General features: G+C 28.3%; 1 protein-coding gene across 1 annotated transcript; it reads right to left on the bottom strand.

Moving 5' to 3' along the window:
* Positions 1 to 233: 233 nt before the first annotated feature.
* LOC145265433 (uncharacterized) lies at positions 234 to 21,953 on the bottom strand. The gene is made up of 3 exons (XM_080121269.1): positions 21,778 to 21,953; positions 21,115 to 21,157; positions 234 to 922 (listed from the first exon to the last, which is right to left on the bottom strand). Exons 1-3 carry the CDS (start codon positions 21,821 to 21,823, stop codon positions 616 to 618), a joined length of 396 nt encoding a protein of 131 aa, XP_079977395.1. The 5' UTR covers positions 21,824 to 21,953; the 3' UTR covers positions 234 to 615.
* Positions 21,954 to 23,028: the final 1,075 nt, after the last annotated feature.

The following is a 23,028-nucleotide window of genomic DNA, read 5'->3' as shown; positions in this document are numbered from 1 at the left end:
CCTCTGGTTGGGTCTTGCAAACCATGTAAAGTATAAGTATGTAAAGATGATGGGGTAGATGATGCAAACCATGTAAAGTATAAGTATGTAAAGATGATGGGGTAGATGATGCAAACCATGTAAAGTATAAGTATGTAAAGATGATGGGGCAGATGATGGTTCCGATACTCAGACACGAGTGGGCAGCACCGTCGATCATTAAAAAAAAAAAAAAAAAAAAAAAGATTTGGACATTTTTTTCTTTGTGCGTTTTTAATAAGTCTATCAATTAAATGTTCAAAACAAACAAGAAAGTTTATTCAAATCTGAAATTTTGTAATGAAATTTCTTTTTATCCTTCATCATTAAATGATTTTAATCCTTCGTAGAAAATCTCTAGAAGCTAAAGAAATGTTTGTTAAAATCAGAAAATGTTTGAAGCTGATTTTTGTATATTTTAAAAGTTTTTTGACAATACCAAAATTGACCATACTTTTTTTTTGTACTATGATTCCTTTTCTGTGAATTACTGCTTTTTTTTTTTTAATTTATTTTGACAATCATTAGATTGTCAAAATCACAATTAGATTCTATTTTTTCCAATTTTAAATAATGTGCAAAAGGTTTCATTTTACATTAGCATTGTTCTTTTTTGTTTAGAGTCATTTCCACGTCTTCGTTATCAGAATTTTGTAAAAGTGCATCTTCATCAATTTCTTCAAGGTCAGTCATAATATCATTTATTTCCTCTTTTTGATTTCCTCCAAGTCCTTCCTTTTTCTTTTCTCCTGTTTCAGCCACAGTTTTCATTGTTTGCTTTGGTTTTACAGTTTGATGAGAGCAAGTTGAAAGATTTGCCTTAGTTTCCATCACTACATCATCAGCGGAGATTTTGATCATTTTGATCCGAGGCAAATAACCATAAGATTGGCCATCCCATTCTCTGAGGGGGGAAAAAAAAGGAACACGTTTAATATTGATTTAAAATATGAATTGAACACAAAAACTGGACAGAAAGGGAGAATGGGAAAAAAGAGACAAAAAAGAGAAAAGGGAGAATGGGAAAAAAGAGACAAAAAAGAGAGAAGGGAGAATGGGAAAAAAGAGACGACAAGAGAGAAGGGAGAATGGGAAAAAAGAGACAAAAAAGAGAGAAGGGAGAATGGGAAAAAAGAGACGACAAGAGAGAAGGGAGAATGGGAAAAAAGAGACAAAAAAGAGAGAAGGGAAAATGGGAAAAAAGAGACAAAAAAGAGAGAAGGGAGAATGGGAAAAAAGAGACAAAAAAGATAGAAGGGAGAATGGGAAAAAAGAGAAAAAAAAGAGAGAAGGGAAAATGGGAAAAAAGAGACAAAAAAGAGAGAAGGGAGAATGGGAAAAAAGAGACAAAAAAGATAGAAGGGAGAATGGGAAAAAAGAGACAAAAAAAAGAGAAGGGAAAATGGGAAAAAAGAGACAAAAAAGAGAGAAGGGAGAATGGGAAAAAAGAGACAAAAAAGAGAGAAGGGAGAATGGGAAAAAAGAGACAAAAAAGAGAGAAGGGAGAATGGGAAAAAAGAGACAAAAAAGAGAGAAGGGAAAATGGGAAAAAAGAGACAAAAAAGAGAGAAGGGAAAATGGGAAAAAAGAGACAAAAAAGAGAGAAGGGAGAATGGGAAAAAAGAGACAAAAAAGAGAGAAGGGAGAATGGAAAAAAAAGACACAAAAAAGAGAGAAGGGAGAATGGGGAAAAAGAGACAAAAAAGATAGAAGGGAGAATGGGGAAAAAAGAGACAAAAAAGAGAGAAGGGAGAATGGGAAAAAAGAGACGAAAAGAGAGAAGGGAGAATGGGAAAAAAGAGACGACAAGAGAGAAGGGAGAATGGGAAAAAAGAGACAAAAAAGAGAGAAGGGAGAATGGGAAAAAAGAGACAAAAAAGAGAGAAGGGAGAATGGAAAAAAAAGACACAAAAAAGAGAGAAGGGAGAATGGAAAAAAAAGACACAAAAAAGAGAGAAGGGAGAATGGAAAAAAAGACACAAAAAAGAGAGAAGGGAGAATAGGAAAAAGAAACAAAATAGAGAGAAGGGAGAATGGGAAAAAAGAGACAAAAAAGAGAGAAGGGAGAATGGGAAAAAAGAGACGACAAGAGAGAAGGGAGAATGGGAAAAAAGAGACGACAAGAGAGAAGGGAGAATGGGAAAAAAGAGACGACAAGAGAGAAGGGAGAATGGGAAAAAAGAGACAAAAAAGAGAGAAGGGAAAATGGGAAAAAAGAGACAAAAAAGAGAGAAGGGAAAATGGGAAAAAAGAGACAAAAAAGAGAGAAGGGAAAATGGGAAAAAAGAGACAAAAAAGAGAGAAGGGAAAATGGGAAAAAAGAGACAAAAAAGAGAGAAGGGAGAATGGGAAAAAAGAGACAAAAAAGATAGAAGGGAGAATGGGAAAAAAGAGACAAAAAAGAGAGAAGGGAAAATGGGAAAAAAGAGACAAAAAAGAGAGAAGGGAGAATGGGAAAAAAGAGACAAAAAAGAGAGAAGGGAGAATGGGAAAAAAGAGACAAAAAAGAGAGAAGGGAGAATGGGAAAAAAGAGACAAAAAAGAGAGAAGGGAGAATGGGAAAAAAGAGACAAAAAAGAGAGAAGGGAAAATGGGAAAAAAGAGACAAAAAAGAGAGAAGGGAGAATGGGAAAAAAGAGACAAAAAAGAGAGAAGGGAGAATGGGAAAAAAGAGACAAAAAAGAGAGAAGGGAGAATGGGAAAAAAGAGACAAAAAAGAGAGAAGGGAGAATGGGAAAAAAGAGACAAAAAAGAGAGAAGGGAAAATGGGAAAAAAGAGACAAAAAAGAGAGAAGGGAGAATGGGGAAAAAGAGACAAAAAAGATAGAAGGGAGAATGGGGAAAAAAGAGACGAAAAGAGAGAAGGGAGAATGGGAAAAAAGAGACGAAAAGAGAGAAGGGAGAATGGGAAAAAAGAGACGACAAGAGAGAAGGGAGAATGGGAAAAAAGAGACAAAAAAGAGAGAAGGGAGAATGGAAAAAAAAGACACAAAAAAGAGAGAAGGGAGAATGGAAAAAAAAGACACAAAAAAGAGAGAAGGGAGAATGGAAAAAAAAGACACAAAAAAAGAGAGAAGGGAGAATGGAAAAAAAGACACAAAAAAGAGAGAAGGGAGAATGGGAAAAAAGAGACAAAAAAGAGAGAAGGGAAAATGGGAAAAAAGAGACAAAAAAGAGAGAAGGGAGAATGGGAAAAAAGAGACGACAAGAGAGAAGGGAGAATGGGAAAAAAGAGACAAAAAAGAGAGAAGGGAGAATGGGAAAAAAGAGACGACAAGAGAGAAGGGAGAATGGGAAAAAAGAGACAAAAAAGAGAGAAGGGAGAATGGGAAAAAAGAGACAAAAAAGAGAGAAGGGAAAATGGGAAAAAAGAGACAAAAAAGAGAGAAGGGAGAATGGGAAAAAAGAGACAAAAAAGATAGAAGGGAGAATGGGAAAAAAGAGACAAAAAAGATAGAAGGGAGAATGGGAAAAAAGAGACAAAAAAGAGAGAAGGGAAAATGGGAAAAAAGAGACAAAAAAGAGAGAAGGGAGAATGGGAAAAAAGAGACAAAAAAGAGAGAAGGGAGAATGGGAAAAAAGAGACAAAAAAGAGAGAAGGGAGAATGGGAAAAAAGAGACAAAAAAGAGAGAAGGGAAAATGGGAAAAAAGAGACAAAAAAGAGAGAAGGGAAAATGGGAAAAAAGAGACAAAAAAGAGAGAAGGGAGAATGGGGAAAAAGAGACAAAAAAGAGAGAAGGGAAAATGGGAAAAAAGAGACAAAAAAGAGAGAAGGGAGAATGGGGAAAAAGAGACAAAAAAGATAGAAGGGAGAATGGGGAAAAAAGAGACAAAAAAGAGAGAAGGGAGAATGGGAAAAAAGAGACGAAAAGAGAGAAGGGAGAATGGGAAAAAAGAGACGACAAGAGAGAAGGGAGAATGGGAAAAAAGAGACAAAAAAGAGAGAAGGGAGAATGGGAAAAAAGAGACAAAAAAGAGAGAAGGGAGAATGGAAAAAAAAGACACAAAAAAGAGAGAAGGGAGAATGGAAAAAAAAGACACAAAAAAGAGAGAAGGGAGAATGGAAAAAAAGACACAAAAAAGAGAGAAGGGAGAATGGGAAAAAAGAGACAAAAAAGAGAGAAGGGAGAATGGGAAAAAAGAGACAAAAAAGAGAGAAGGGAGAATGGGAAAAAAGAGACGACAAGAGAGAAGGGAGAATGGGAAAAAAGAGACAAAAAAGAGAGAAGGGAGAATGGGAAAAAAGAGACGACAAGAGAGAAGGGAGAATGGGAAAAAAGAGACAAAAAAGAGAGAAGGGAGAATGGGAAAAAAGAGACAAAAAAGAGAGAAGGGAAAATGGGAAAAAAGAGACAAAAAAGAGAGAAGGGAGAATGGGAAAAAACAGACAAAAAAGATAGAAGGGAGAATGGGAAAAAAGAGAAAAAAAAGAGAGAAGGGAAAATGGGAAAAAAGAGACAAAAAAGAGAGAAGGGAGAATGGGAAAAAAGAGACAAAAAAGAGAGAAGGGAGAATGGGAAAAAAGAGACAAAAAAGAGAGAAGGGAAAATGGGAAAAAAAGAGACAAAAAAGAGAGAAGGGAGAATGGGAAAAAAGAGACAAAAAAGAGAGAAGGGAGAATGGGAAAAAAGAGACAAAAAAGAGAGAAGGGAGAATGGGAAAAAAGAGACAAAAAAGAGAGAAGGGAGAATTGGAAAAAAGAGACAAAAAAGAGAGAAGGGAAAATGGGAAAAAAGAGACAAAAAAGAGAGAAGGGAGAATGGGAAAAAAGAGACAAAAAAGAGAGAAGGGAAAATGGGAAAAAAGAGACAAAAAAGAGAGAAGGGAGAATGGGGAAAAAGAGACAAAACAGATAGAAGGGAGAATGGGGAAAAAAGAGACAAAAAAGAGAGAAGGGAGAATGGGAAAAAAGAGACGAAAAGAGAGAAGGGAGAATGGGAAAAAAGAGACGACAAGAGAGAAGGGAGAATGGGAAAAAAGAGACAAAAAAGAGAGAAGGGAGAATGGGAAAAAAGAGACAAAAAAGAGAGAAGGGAGAATGGAAAAAAAAGACACAAAAAAGAGAGAAGGGAGAATGGAAAAAAAAGACACAAAAAAGAGAGAAGGGAGAATGGGAAAAAAGAGACAAAAAAAAGAGAAGGGAGAATGGGAAAAAAGAGACGACAAGAGAGAAGGGAGAATGGGAAAAAAGAGACAAAAAAGAGAGAAGGGAGAATGGAAAAAAAAGACACAAAAAAGAGAGAAGGGAGAATGGAAAAAAAAGAGACAAAAAAGAGAGAAGGGAGAATGGAAAAAAAGACACAAAAAAGAGAGAAGGGAGAATGGGAAAAAAGAGACAAAAAAGAGAGAAGGGAGAATGGGAAAAAAGAGACAAAAAAGAGAGAAGGGAGAATGGGAAAAAAGAGACGACAAGAGAGAAGGGAGAATGGGAAAAAAGAGACAAAAAAGAGAGAAGGGAGAATGGGAAAAAAGAGACGACAAGAGAGAAGGGAGAATGGGAAAAAAGAGACAAAAAAGAGAGAAGGGAGAATGGGAAAAAAGAGACAAAAAAGAGAGAAGGGAGAATGGGAAAAAAGAGACAAAAAAGAGAGAAGGGAAAATGGGAAAAAAGAGACAAAAAAGAGAGAAGGGAGAATGGGAAAAAAGAGACAAAAACGATAGAAGGGAGAATGGGCAAAAAAAAAAAAAGAGAGAAGGGAAAATGGGAAAAAAGAGACAAAAAAGAGAGAAGGGAGAATGGGAAAAAAGAGACAAAAAAGAGAGAAGGGAGAATGGGAAAAAGAGACAAAAAAGAGAGAAGGGAAAATGGGAAAAAAAGAGACAAAAAAGAGAGAAGGGAGAATGGGAAAAAAGAGACAAAAAAGAGAGAAGGGAGAATGGGAAAAAAGAGACAAAAAAGAGAGAAGGGAGAATGGGAAAAAAGAGACAAAAAAGAGAGAAGGGAAAATGGGAAAAAAGAGACAAAAAAGAGAGAAGGGAGAATGGGAAAAAAGAGACAAAAAAGAGAGAAGGGAAAATGGGAAAAAAGAGACAAAAAAGAGAGAAGGGAGAATGGGAAAAAAGAGACAAAAAAGATAGAAGGGAGAATGGGGAAAAAAGAGACAAAAAAGAGAGAAGGGAGAATGGGAAAAAAGAGACGAAAAGAGAGAAGGGAGAATGGGAAAAAAGAGACGACAAGAGAGAAGGGAGAATGGGAAAAAAGAGACAAAAAAGAGAGAAGGGAGAATGGGAAAAAAGAGACAAAAAAGAGAGAAGGGAGAATGGAAAAAAAAGACACAAAAAAGAGAGAAGGGAGAATGGAAAAAAAAGACACAAAAAAGAGAGAAGGGAGAATGGGGAAAAAGAGACAAAAAAGATAGAAGGGAGAATGGGGAAAAAAGAGACAAAAAAGAGAGAAGGGAGAATGGGAAAAAAGAGACGAAAAGAGAGAAGGGAGAATGGGAAAAAAGAGACGACAAGAGAGAAGGGAGAATGGGAAAAAAGAGACAAAAAAGAGAGAAGGGAGAATGGAAAAAAAAGACACAAAAAAGAGAGAAGGGAGAATGGAAAAAAAAGACACAAAAAAGAGAGAAGGGAGAATGGAAAAAAAGACACAAAAAAGAGAGAAGGGAGAATGGGAAAAAAGAGACAAAAAAGAGAGAAGGGAGAATGGGAAAAAAGAGACAAAAAAGAGAGAAGGGAGAATGGGAAAAAAGAGACAAAAAAGAGAGAAGGGAATACACAGTTGTTATCTCTCTTTTGCTTTTTGCTGTGACTTGCACTTTGACTTAGTTGAAAGTGTAGGGATCAAATCTCATATTTTAAAATATTTTGAAGTTCATTATATTTTAAGGTAGGAAAAACTTATTAGGTAAAAGAAATTTGTTTTAATCTATTATGAGATTCTCAAACATTTGTTGGTAAGAATGTCATTTGTTGATAATTATGATGAGAATAAGAACAATTCATATAAGCAAGAAAATATTAACAATAAAAAAATTAACTTTACAAGAATGATAATTTTATGATATTATATAATGTGAGTTCGCTATCTTAACCCTATTCTTTTAGAGTTATTTCTTTTTATTTCCACTAACACCTCCTCTTCGAAATATGATGCTTGTAGGGTTGAAGTTAGTTTGCACATTCACTGCATCCTTCTTATGGGACTTTGTATACTTCAGATGTGTCCAGTAAAACAGTTTAGGGAATGATTGTCATTTAATTGTCTCTTTGGAAGGTATTAGTGAGGAAGTTGATTTGCATGTCTGGCCCAAATATAGTATATATGTATGTGTATAGGCACAGCCAAAACGGAACGAGGGAGTAAGTATTTTTGATATAGTTTCTCTTTAAAAATCAAGTAAGCTATACAAAATTTTCACCGATTATTAAGTGAAGAATGTACTTTTTTTTTCATAATCGAGATTTTACTTGATATTTTTCATAATCGATATATACATATATTTTACTTGATATTTTTCATAATCGATATATACATATATTTTACTTGATATTTTTCATAATCGATATATACATATATTTTACTTGATATTTTTCATAATCGATATATATATAAATATTTTACTTGATATTTTTTCATAATCAATATTTATATATATACTAGACCACCCGTGACCCGTTGGGTCAGTACGTTATATTAGCTATGGAATTCATGTATGAGCGTGACACTTGTGGCATAAAGAAAATAGTTTTTTTTTACATAACAGAAGCATTTCTATGAAAGTATATTAAAATGAAAAAAGAATATAGATAGATTTCTATGAGTCGTTCTGTTTATTATAATTGTTATTTTTTTTAAAATTACAGTTACTGAATTATAAGTGGTTGGTCATACTTATAGATAAATATGCCCTGAACAGGTATCATAATCCTTATTATAGTTAAATTCAAATTTTGATATATCATCTTTTAAATGAAATTGTTAGTTGAAAGTACAGAATAATAAAAAAAACACTCTCCACATGTTAATAATGGCTTTTTAAACAGAAAATGAAAATAAAATGTAACTTTTTTCATTTAATTTAAGCAAACATTCAGTACCCATTGTGTAAAGGAAAACACTATTTAATGTAATAGAAATGTGTGCATTTACCGATTCAGCTTTCCGTTTGGATATGTAAGCAGACGACTTTAAAAAACATGGGAAGAAGAAAAAGAAATTTTTTTGTAATAACGCCCTCTAGTAAAAAGGTCTGCATTAGTTAAGGGGGATAACTCTATCCAGTTTTACATCGTTCCCTTTTTCTCTCTCTCACACATACACGTAACTATTTCTCGCGTACGTAACGAAAACAGAGGGAGTAGGAGTGTTGAAATCTATTAGAGGGAAAGTGAGAGGTGTTTTCTTTCCATGAATTGTATAGGGTAATATTTCATATTATTAATAGATTCATAGATAAATAGATTTTATAATATATATTATAATTATCTATGAATCTATGTATTATTTGTATATATAAATAACTATTTGATCAAATTAAATGAAATTGTTTGTATTAAAAGCGATATAAAAATTCCGGAATTGGAATAACGGATTGAAGACGTTGCTATTTACGCATGCGCAACCGGATGTTGAAAACCGGAAATCTGATTGCAAACATACAAGATCCATAGACTTTTAGTATTATATAGATTTTACTTGATATTTTTCATAATCGATATATATATATATATTTTACTTGATATTTTTCATAATCGATATATATATATATATATTTTACTTGATATTTTTCATAATCGATATATATATATATTTTACTTGATATTTTTCATAATCGAGATATATATATTTTACTTGATATTTTTCATAATCGATATATATATTTTACTTGATATTTTTCATAATCGATACATATAGATTTTACTTGAAATTTTTCATAATCGATATATATATATATTTTACTTGATATTTTTCATAATCGATATATATATATATTTTACTTGATATTTTTCATAATCGAGATATATATATTTTACTTGATATTTTTCATAATCGAGATATATATATTTTACTTGATATTTTTCATAATCGATATATATATATATTTTACTTGATATTTTTCATAATCGAGATATATATATTTTACTTGATATTTTTCATAATCGAGATATATATATTTTACTGGAAATTTTTCATAATCGATATATATATATATATATATATATATATATATATATTTTACTTGATATTTTTCATAATCGAGATATATATATTTTACTTGATATTTTTCATAATCGATATATATATATTTTACTTGATATTTTTCATAATCGATATATATATATTTTACTTGATATTTTTCATAATCGATATATATATATATATATTTTACTTGATATTTTTCATAATCGATATATATATATATATATATTTTACTTGATATTTTTCATAATCGATATATATATTTTACTTGATATTTTTCATAATCGAGATATATATATTTTATTTGATATTTTTCATAATCGATATATATATTTTACTTGATATTTTTCATAATCGATATATATAGATTTTACTTGATATTTTTCATAATCAATATATATATATTTCACTTGATATTTTTCATAATCGATATATATATATTTTACTTGATATTTTTTCATAATCGATATATATATATTTTACTTGATATTTTTCATAATCGAGATATATATTTTACTTGATATTTTTCATAATCGATATATATATATTTTACTTGAAATTTTTCATAATCGATATATATATATATTTTACTTGATATTTTTCATAATCGATATATATATATTTTACTTGAAATTTTTCATAATCGATATATATATATATATTTTACTTGATATTTTTCATAATCGAGATATATATATTTTACTTGATATTTTTCATAATCGAGATATATATATTTTACTTGAAATTTTTCATAATCGATATATATATATATATATATATATATATATTTTACTTGATATTTTTCATAATCGAGATATATATATTTTACTTGATATTTTTAATAATCGATATATATATTTTACTTGATATTTTTCATAATCGATATATATATATTTTACTTGATATTTTTCATAATCGATATATATATATATATATTTTACTTGATATTTTTCATAATCGAGATATATATATATATATTTTACTTGATATTTTTCATAATCGAGATATATATATTTTACTTGATATTTTTCATAATCGATATATATATATATACATATTTTACTGGATATTTTTCATAATCGAGATATATATATTTTACTTGATATTTTTCATAATCGAGATATATATATTTTACTTGATAATTTTCATAATCGATATATATATATATATATTTTACTTGATATTTTTCATTATCGAGATATATATATTTTACTTGAAATTTTTCATAATCGATATATATATATTTTACTTGATATTTTTCATAATCGATATATATATATTTTACTTGATATTTTTCATAATCGATATATATATATATTTTACTTGATATTTTTCATAATCGATATATATATATATTTTACTTGATATTTTTCATAATCGATATATATATATATATATTTTACTTGATATTTTTCATAATCGATATATATATATATTTTACTTGATATTTTTCATAATCGAGATATATATATTTTACTTGATATTTTTCATAATCGATATATATATATATATATATATATTACTTGATATTTTTCATAATCGAGATATATATATTTTACTTGATATTTTTCATAATCGAGATATATATATTTTACTTGATATTTTTCATAATCGAGATATATATATTTTACTTGATATTTTTCATAATCGAGATATATATATTTTACTTGATATTTTTCATAATCAATATATATATATATTTTACTTGATATTTTTCATAATCGATATATATATATTTTATTTGATATTTTTTATAATCGAGATATATATATTTTACTTGATATTTTTCATAATCGAGATATATATTTTACTTGATATTTTTCATAATCGATATATATATATTTTACTTGAAATTTTTCATAATCGATATATATATATATTTTACTTGATATTTTTCATAATCGATATATATATATATTTTACTTGATATTTTTCATAATCGAGATATATATATTTTACTTGAAATTTTTCATAATCGATATATATATATATATATATATATTTTACTTGATATTTTTCATAATCGAGATATATATATTTTACTTGATATTTTTCATAATCGATATATATATATATTTTACTTGATATTTTTCATAATCGATATATATATATATATATATATATATTTTACTTGATATTTTTCATAATCGATATATATATATATATATATATTTTACTTGATATTTTTCATAATCGATATATATATATATTTTACTTGATATTTTTCATAATCGAGATATATATATTTTACTTGATATTTTTCATAATCGAGATATATATATTTTACTTGATATTTTTCATAATCGATATATATATATTTTACTTGATATTTTTCATAATCGATATATATATATATTTTACTTGATATTTTTCATAATCGAGATATATATATTTTACTTGATATTTTTCATAATCGATATATATATATTTTACTTGATATTTTTCATAATCGATATATATATATATACATATTTTACTGGATATTTTTCATAATCGAGATATATATATTTTACTTGATATTTTTCATAATCGAGATATATATATTTTACTTGATAATTTTCATAATCGATATATATATATATATTTTACTTGATATTTTTCATTATCGAGATATATATATTTTACTTGAAATTTTTCATAATCGATATATATATATTTTACTTGAAATTTTTCATAATCGATATATATATATTTTACTTGATATTTTTCATAATCGATATATATATATATTTTACTTGATATTTTTCATAATCGATATATATATATATTTTACTTGATATTTTTCATAATCGATATATATATATATATTTTACTTGATATTTTTCATAATCGATATATATATATATATATATATTTTACTTGATATTTTTCATAATCGATATATATATATATTTTACTTGATATTTTTCATAATCGATATATATATATATTTTACTTGATATCTTTCATAATCGAGATATATATATTTTACTTGATATTTTTCATAATCGATATATATATATATATATATATATATTACTTGATATTTTTCATAATCGAGATATATATATTTTACTTGATATTTTTCATAATCGAGATATATATATTTTACTTGATATTTTTCATAATCGAGATATATATATTTTACTTGATATTTTTCATAATCGAGATATATATATTTTACTTGATATTTTTCATAATCGAGATATATATATTTTACTTGATATTTTTCATAATCAATATATATATATATTTTACTTGATATTTTTCATAATCGATATATATATATTTTATTTGATATTTTTTATAATCGAGATATATATATTTTACTTGATATTTTCCTAATCGAGATATATATATATTTTACTTGATATTTTTCATAATCGAGATATATATATTTTACTTGATATTTTTCATAATCGATATATATATATATTACTTGATATTTTTCATAATCGATATATATATATTTTACTTGATATTTTTCATAATCGATATATATATATATATTTTACTTGATATTTTTCATAATCGATATATATATATATTTTACTTGATACTTTTCATAATCGATATATATATATTTTACTTGATACTTTTCATAATCGATATATATATATATTATTTGATATTTTTCATAATCAATATATATATATTTTACTTGATATTTTTCATAATCGATATATATATATATTTTACTTGATATTTTTCATAATCGATATATATATATATATATATATTTTACTTGATATTTTTCATAATCGATATATACATATATTTTACTTGATATTTTTCATAATCTATATATATATTATTTTACTTGATATTTTTCATAATCGAGATATATATATTTTACTTGATATTTTTCATAATCGAGATATTTATATTTTACTTGATATTTTTCATAATCGATATATATATATATATTTCACTTGATATTTTTCATAATCGATATATATATATATATATATATTTTACTTGATATTTTTCATAATCGATTTATATATATATTTTACTTGATATTTTTCATAATCGATAAATATATATATTTTACTTGATATTTTTCATAATCGATATATATATATATATTACCTGATATTTTTCATAATCGATATATATATATATATTTTACTTGATATTTTTCATAACCGAGATATATATATTTTACTTGATATTTTTCATAATCGATTTATATATATATTTTACTTGATATTTTTCATAATCGATATATATATATATATATATTTCACTTGATATTTTTCATAATCGATATATATATATATATTTTACTTGATATTTTTCATAATCGATTTATATATATATTTTACTTGATATTTTTCATAATCGATAAATATATATATTTTACTTGATATTTTTCATAATCGATAAATATATATATTTTACTTGATATTTTTCATAATCGATATATATATATATTACCTGATATTTTTCATAATCGATATATATATATATATATATATATATATATTTTACTTGATATTTTTCATAATCGAGATATATATATTTTACTTGATATTTTTCATAATCAATATATATATTTTACTTGATATTTTTCATAATCGATATATATATATTTTACTTGATATTTTTCATAATCGAGATATATATATTTTACTTGATATTTTTCATAATCGATATATATATATATATTTTTTACTTGATATTTTTCATAATCGATATATATATATATATATTTTACTTGATATTTTTCATAATCGATATATATATATATTTTACTTGATATTTTTCATAATCGATATATATATATATATATATATATATATATTTTACTTGATATTTTTCATAATCGAGATATATATATTTTACTTGATATTTTTCATAATCGATATATATATATATATATATTTTACTTGATATTTTTCATAATCGAGATATATATATTTTACTTGATATTTTTCATAATCGATATATATATATATTTTACTTGATATTTTTCATAATCGAGATATATATATATTTTACTTGATATTTTTCATAATCGATATATATATATATTTTACTTGAAATTTTTCATAATCGATATATATATATATATTTTACTTGATATTTTTCATAATCGATATATATATATATATATATATATATATTTTACTTGATATTTTTCATAATCGATATATATATATATATATATATATTTTACTTGATATTTTTCATAATCGATATATATATATATATATTTTACTTGATATTTTTCATAATCGATATATATATATATATATATATATATATTTTACTTGATATTTTTCATAATCGAGATATATATATTTTACTTGATATTTTTCATAATCGATATATATATATATATATATATATATTTTACTTGATATTTTTCATAATCGAGATATATATATTTTACTTGATATTTTTCATAATCGAGATATATATATTTTACTTGATATTTTTCATAATCGAGATATATATATTTTACTAGATATTTTTCATAATCGAGATATATATATTTTACTTGATATTTTTCATAATCGATATATATATATTTTACTTGATATTTTTCATAATCGATATATATATATATTTTACTTGATATTTTTCATAATCGAGATATATATATATTTTACTTGATATTTTTCATAATCGATATATATATATTTTACTTGATATTTTTCATAATCGAGATATATATATTTTACTTGATATTTGTCATAATCTATATATATATATATATATATATATATATATATATATTTTACTCGATATTTTTCATAATCGAGATATATATATTTTACTTGATATTTTTCATAATTGAGATATATATATTTTACTTGATATTTTTTTATAATCGATATATATATATATATATATATTTTACTTGATATTTTTCATAATCGATATATATATATATATTTTACTTGATATTTTTCATAATCGAGATATATATATATATATTTTACTTTACCTATAAAGTTGTTATCTCTCTCTTTTGCTTTTTGCTGTGACTTGCACTTTGACTTAGTTGAAAGTGTAGGGGATTTTTGCATCTACTACACTCGTCCAAAAATAATTGGTCCTGATTGCAAGACAGGGTCAAGATGACCAAGCGTGATACTAGAGGCAGGAGTGTCTCCAACACATATGACACTTAACATTCCCAAAGTGGTCACCCATCTGGTATTGGCCAGCCTCATCATTACTTAACTTCGATGGTTATGTAGGCAACAATATATATATCTCGCTTACGAAAAAAGAATTAAACCCTTCACTTAATCGTCAAAACAATCATTAAAAATTTACACGACTAAACGAACTTATTTAGTCCTATCAAGGCTACTGTAGTCTCTTGCAAACTATCATTAATTTTTTTTTTTTTTTTTAAATTTCGTCACATAAAATCTATACAGTGAGATGGAAGTATTTGAAATTCAGGTACTTATGTTATATTTTATAGCAAATCATCCTAAATCTTCTTTTAGACAAAAAAAAATATTAACTTGTTCAAAAACCTTTAAAAAAAATATATTCAAATATTTAAATATTTTTTCCATCAAGGCAAAAAATAGCGGTGAATGGTGTTTTTGGAAAATTTTAAATTCTGATTTTAAATTTTCCAAAAAATAAAGTTTTATATTATTCTGCTTTTCAGATGATAAAATTCAGAAAACCGCTCAAGAATAATGGATTTTAATGGATTTTAATTTATTATTAATTATATTTTCTTGTATAAGTTTACTTTTATCTGATTGGCACATACATTCTGGAGGATTTTCATTTGTCAGAATTAAGTGGGTTATGCTATTTCCTCCCTGCATGACTTTCTGAATTATGGTAGCCATTCTTTTAGGTATAGGTTTGTTATTTTGAAAAGTGTTCCAACCTTCTTGCCATTTTTTCATAATTTGACATTATCAACAATTTCACCCACTTTTGTTTCCCCAACGTATTGATTAATGGTTTGTAATCTATGTATGTAATTTTCATATTACTTATATTAAGTTTCAGGAAGTTTTTGTTAACCATGTCAGCTTTTTCATTATCTTGAAATCCAAAATGACTGGGGATCCAGCAGAAATTGAGGTTTTTGTTTTGAGAGAGAGAGAGTATCTATTCTTTGGTTGATGATTAGTGGGTTATTTAATTTTTTTTAAGTCTAAAGGAAGTATGAAAATATTATAAATTTATTAGTGATCTAATCTAGAGTCAGATCTATGGTTGTACCTATTTACTATGCCTCCCCACGGGGCAGAGTTAGACACCAGGGTCTTTTTTTAACGTGGAGAAAAGGTACAAAAATAAAAATTGTCTCAGTCGTGAAGGATTTCTCCTCCACCGAAAGAGAACAAGAAATAGAAGTGCAGCATCTGAAGAACAGATACTACACTTTGATCTTGTCCCGAAGATGGTTGTAGCTTCAACACTAAAAATTGAAACAGGTGGTTTCTGTAAGGTAATATCGTTGGATACTGCTCAACATCCAGTTTTATATTTGTCTTTGGAACCGTCTGTGTATATGTGTACATGGTTTGGGTATTTTTCCAGGATACTGAGGAGTTTTTCTTGATAAGTTAGTGAATGAGTTTTGATTTTTGGAAGCTTGTTTACTTTGAGGATTACTATATAATAGCCAGACTTGGATAAATGGTATCATCGATGTTGGTGATTGAGATACCTGTGTTTTCTACTAGTGGTTTTATATGAAGGCCAAAAGATCTTTTCTTTTTAGTCAAAAAACTTTTGGCATTTATGATTGATCATGCAATTTTAGGCTGGATTGGTAGGTTGCGATTTAATTTTATTATAGTGTAAGCTTAATTTTTGAAATCAGAGTTTTAGTGGTGGCTCATGGGATTTAACATAAAAGCTCTCCACTGGAGATGTACGAAAAACTCCTAGAACAAGTCTTAGGCCCTTGTGGTGGATTGTGTTTAAAACTTTCATATAAAATTTTCTGGCTGCTCCATATATGAAGCAGTCATAGTCAATCTCAGATCTTATCCGTATAATTTATGTAGAGTATTTTTGTCAGCTGCCCAATCTTTGTGGGCAGCTGACTTTTAAGAGTTGTATTGCTTTATTGCATTTAGTTTTGATGTAATTGATATTATGTATTATGATTGCATTTTTTGTCGAGAAAGATTCTAAAGTGTTTTACACATGGAATTTTTCTTCAATCAATCTGTGTTGGTTGTAGAAATGTATACCTTTTGTTTTAAATTTGGAGAATTTAAAGCTATTTCTTAATTTAATTTTATTTATGTTGTATTGTTTTCTTTCAATGGTATAAATATATTTGGATTTGTAGCTGATTGAACAGTCATCAACAGAGGCCCCAACTGAACTGAATGGCTCTTGTCTTGGAGAAGCATATCTTGACAAGCTTCTGGAACTGACCTTCACTCTTAATCTGAAATGGAACATATCAAATCTGTTGCCAAGATTGTTAAAAAAATGGTTGGATTATTCTACCACTCCAGTACGTATCTCACTGCCGATGCAATCCTCTATCTGTATGTCCTAAAATGGAGTAATGTTGCCACATCTGAACAAGAGCTGCTCAGTGCACTCAGAGTTCAAAACTGGCTTCGAAACCTAATGGTGATGCCCTTTTCTCTTCCCTACAGAAGAGATGTTGCAAGCCTACCTCTGCCCTATTGTTAATTTTATGACAAGTGCTTGTCTGAGCTCCAATCTATGTGCCCCCTTTCCCCCTGATTTTCATAAAAAAAATAAAAACCACTTGACTGGCTACAAACACTATCAACAATTTCACCCACTTTCTATCTGTGCCTAAATCTAAATGCAGATTCCATGAACAAAGCTTCTTTCCTAGAACCACACACCTGTAGAACATTGTTCTGCTGGCCTGCTTTCCCAGTAGACTACAATATTAAATTCAATGTAAACAAGTTCTTGTTGAAATGTTCTCTTAAATAATCAAATTTTACCCAATTTACACCATTAACAATTACTACGCTACATTCATTCAGTGTGGAACTCTCTTCTGTTTCTAGCTGATTACAATATGGTTGTCTTCAAGTCCAACGTAAACAAATTCTTGATGAGTCATCCTCTTAAGTAATTTGATTTACCATATTTCCACTACTAACGATTACTATAATTTGTGCCACTGTCTACTGTACACTCATGAACCCTTATCCTTGAGTGGCCTCTGGGCCTTGATAAGTGGTGACTGCATTATTTAAAAAAAAAAAAAAAGCTTTATCCTTGAGTGACCTTCAGGCCTTGATAAGTGGTGACTTGTTAAAAAAAAATTTTCATTAAAAATTAATTTTCTATCTTATTTTCATTATGACATGACAATTCAGTAGATTTTCCTTTTTTTTTTTTTTGACTTTTGCTACAATAATCTAGAATGTTTCTATGCAATTATTCTATGCATTTTCAATTTTTTCATGTGTGTTGCTAATTATATCAGATGTTGATGATAACTCACCAAAAATGTTTGTCAACTGCGCTACCGTTTTGTGAAGTGCAAAATCTGGTCTTTTGGGTAAAAAAGAAAGAATTTGTATAGTGTTGGTGTTCCATTGTATCAAGTTTTCTAAGTAACTAACAAGTATCATCCTTCCCACTGAATTCATGTTGGAAAGTATCCTTCCAACAGCTACACCAGATGGTGAATGTTTTAAAACAGGATTAAACTGGAATTCAGTTATTGTATTTGCTATACTATCAAAAGAATTCAAACTTATGGTTGATACCATCAAGAGCTGTGCTTGAAATTATTGTGTTAAACTCTCAATTAATTTGTGCATGTAGAAATTGTTCTTGTTGACATTTTAGGATTTTATCTGGCAAATTAGGATCCATGAGGAAAATAATTCAGTTTTTTTTTTCATTTGTGCACAAAAATATTCTCCAAGGAAAGAAAGAACAAAACAATATATCTGTTAGATTTTTTTTAAAAACATTATGCGATCATGGGAAAATATTGTTTTTAAATCTTCAATTATCTCATCTTGTCAGCAATTTGTTGTGTTCATATGAATGACGTCATTTGTTGCGAGTTATGAAAATTAGCAAGAACACTTTGTATTATGAGCATGAAACTATTAATAGAAAAAAATGATAATTGTACATAATGTGAGTCCGCCATTTTAATTCATTTTTCTCCCAGAGTCTTTTAGAGTTAACTAGTGGGGGTACCCGGTGTTGCCAGGGTGTTTGGAGATGTAAAAGAAAAAAAAGTTTTGGTAGTTATGTAGGCTTGAACCCAAACTCTTGAGGAATTACCGCCACACTATGATGGCAGAGAAGTGAGAATGTGTGAAATAAAATCATTAAAAAGTAATGTGACAGGTGCGTGTCAAACATCACGTCACAGTGAATGAAACGTTCATAACGGCACAAGTGACAAGTGCGTGCGGAATTTGATTCGCACTTAATTTTACTGCAGGATAGTTCTTTTGGGTTTGTTTTTTTTACCCAACTTTGTCTGGTTTTGTTTCCCCAATGTGTTGGGGAAAACCAGCTCCCCCTTTATTAGGGAAGGGTCCAAATGAAAGTAATTGTCTGATATGACAATGAAAACAGACATTGACCAAACATCCATCGCTTTCTGGACGTTCCTGGCACATGGGCCGTGAACTGCTCATTAGTTTCACATTAGTTTTGCTTTTATACGAAAAAGCCGAATCAACATGTGAGAAGCTGAAATAGTAATAATTTTGTAAAAGTCGACATAAATAAATCTAGACGTGACGCATATTCGCAAATCCTAGATATTATTATCTAAGGGGTATATAAACACTTCTAAACGATAGTAACCTCCCCCCGGACATACAAAAACTCTCGCACGCGTTTTCCCTTTTATATATATAAAAGATTGCCTTTAATTTCACTTATAACAACATTAACTCATGTTCAGATGCAATTTTTTAATTCACCTTTTAAAATGTAATGTAATCATAAAAAAGCAATATCAAATAAGTAATTCAATTAAACTTCACAAGAAATCCAATTTTTAAAATTTTGTACATGTGTTGACTCATTTTATTTGTTCAGGTTGACTTTCTAAGATGTATTTTCTAAGATGTGCTTTTATTCAAACCTATTTTTACTACAATGATTTTTATTTTTAGCACAACTAAACTTAGGGGTAAATTTAAATAATCAGTTTGTCCCCCCCCCCCCAAATCCAATTCAGAGCAAGAGTAATATGTTAAATGCATGTGGTTATTCCAGACCATCTTGGGGGCCAAACATCCAAGAATCACTTCTAAGTGCTGTGTTTTTCTTTTTTGCTATAAGGAATGTTCTGTAAATCTTTTGTCAAAAATTTTCTATTAAGAATTTCATTCACCATGAAATAACCTTGTTACCTCAACTGTTCTAGTAAGCCAAGAACTCATATCCACTATTTCAACATGACCAAACCTGTTCTGCACATATCTTCATATACTGTTCAAATTTAATCTTACTCTTAGATCTTCAGATCTAAGTCTTTTTTCCTTAAGACTCACATTACACATCTATTGTAGCATAGATCATTTCCCACCATACAACCCATGTCTTCAACCTTCACTGACCAGGTTTCATTTCCATACATCACCATACTGTACAAATAAGCTTGATAAACTCCTCTATTGGTCAGCAGTGGAAATGCTCCATGGTTTACTTAATGGAATAAGTTCCCTCAACTTATTCTATCCACTCTTAATTCTTGCAATCATACAAGCACCAGGCTCCTCCCTGTGCTATAATGGTATCATCAAAATAACAAAACTTCAAGACAATCGCAAAAACTTCACCATCCAAATATACTTTCTCCACATCTAATTTCTCATTCGTTACTATTGTTTTATAAATCTTTTCGTAATTGTACTTCTTATGTAGCCAGTGATAGTACTTAAGCACAAAATTACAATCAACTGCTCAAAATGTTCAGAAAGTGAGTCTCTTGGATTAACACAATGAAAATAAACAGTTAAAAAAAAAGATTAAAAAGTCAACTTACTTAAGAATTTTACAGTTCTCTTCGTCGATGAGATTAGGAACTTCTGTGAAATGAAAATAAGAAATTTAGTTTAGAAAACAATCAAAACTCACATTCTGTTTTTGTCATGATTTTAGCAGAAAAGTTATTTGTTGAAAAAGTAATGCTCAAGTTCAGTAGTTGTTCTTAGATGACATTAGTAAACTATCCTCTTCCCACCACTCCTTATTCGGCAATCATTTGTTAATTGATGATAATCGAATGAAACAGTTGGTTTCGTTCTTATAAAATATTACAATTTTTGATGAATTCCAAGATTTTCTAAAAGATATCTTGTTTTATTTTTCAAGATGATGATACATTTTAAAACAAAATAATCAAGAACTGAAAAAAATGTAGAAACCTTAAGGTTTAACTTACACACAATTACCAAAAATTTAATCGAATTGGAACAGAATCAACCCTCAAAACCGGCAAGTTGAACGACTAAGATTACAGAATCTGTCATACTTCTAACCAATGGAAATACAACGATAAAATGAATTTGTACAGATTATGAGATTATACTGCTCTGCTTCCAACACTTAATTTGCCATTCATTTTTACCTGTTTAATAAGATTTGGTATTTTGATTCGGTAGAAAGATGTATGCACCTCATCTTTATGCATCTCATAATCACTTACCAAATCCACAACCTTCAAACTGAGATCTTTCCATGCCTAACGTCATCCTGATCGAAGATTCTCTTGATGCATGACGAACACCCCGACGATTAGCAATTCCATTAATAATTCGGATTTGTTCCAATTCTTGCTGAAATCGCTGGAAATATCTGAAGCAACAAAAACAAAAACAAAAAAAATCAGAAGATCATGACATGGCCATCATCATCATTTAAATGAAGTACTAGGGCTGTTGTATTGCCATTATGGATTCTGGACCATGTAGTAGCTTCTGGTGGGGCTTCTCAATACTATATTAGTGGATAACTGTTACAGATTTACCATATGTGTTACAAAAAAAAAATATATATATATATATATATTTCTTTGTTTCTTTTTCTCTCTTACTTTCCCTCTTTGTACTGCTCTAAGCAAGTCTGCCAACCTATTCTACAAATCTCAGTGCATCTTTCAGAACTGCCAGCAACCACTGTTAAAGAGTAATGAAGAACACGAGAGAGTTGTATGCTCAGTTTGTCATATCCAAAGTGGCTAAGCAGTGGCTTGGTTCCCACCAGTTTTGGCAAATAGTAAACAGGATCTTGAACAGAAGTCCCAACTATCATCTATCTATCCCAACTATCATCAATGGACCTGAGATAATCTCGTCAGCATCAGACAAAGCCAAACTCTTTGCCAAGAACTTTGTAGCTAATTATACCCTATGTGACCAAGCCTGCCAACCTCCTGTATTTTCTTTTGTGTCAGAAAACACGCTATGTGACATACAAATATCTGCATGTGCCAAGCTAATCAAAAACCTTGATTCCAGTAAAGCAACTGACCCTAACGGCATAGTGCTGAAAAAACTTCAATCAGAACTAGCTTCCATACTTACAAAGCTGTTTAAGCATTGCCTTAAGGAGAATTGTTTCCCAACACCCTAGAAAATCTCATCAGTATGCTCTGTATTTAAGAATTCAGGTAATCGGTCATCTCCCTCTCAGTACAGACCAATAAGTCTCCTCTGCGTCATAAGTTGAATCTGTGTGAAATATAGAAGTACTCAACCATCTCAGCAAAAATAATCTTCTAAGTGACATGCAATATGGCTTCCATTCTGCTAAATCTACAGCAGATGTGCTAACGGTTATATCTCATAGGATTAGCGAATCTCTCGACGGAGGCTTCCTTTCTAGGGCAATTGCTCTTGACATATTAAAGACCTTTGATAGGGTATTGCATAAAGGTCTACTTCACAAGATCTTCAGC

The sequence above is a fragment of the Euprymna scolopes genome, chromosome 40 (genome assembly GCF_053919585.1).
Source record: "Euprymna scolopes isolate OS-2025 chromosome 40, ASM5391958v1, whole genome shotgun sequence".
Classification (NCBI taxonomy): Eukaryota; Metazoa; Mollusca; class Cephalopoda; order Sepiida; family Sepiolidae; genus Euprymna; species Euprymna scolopes.
Note: the sequence above shows the minus strand (reverse complement) of the source record. Positions and strands in the feature narration are given on the sequence as shown.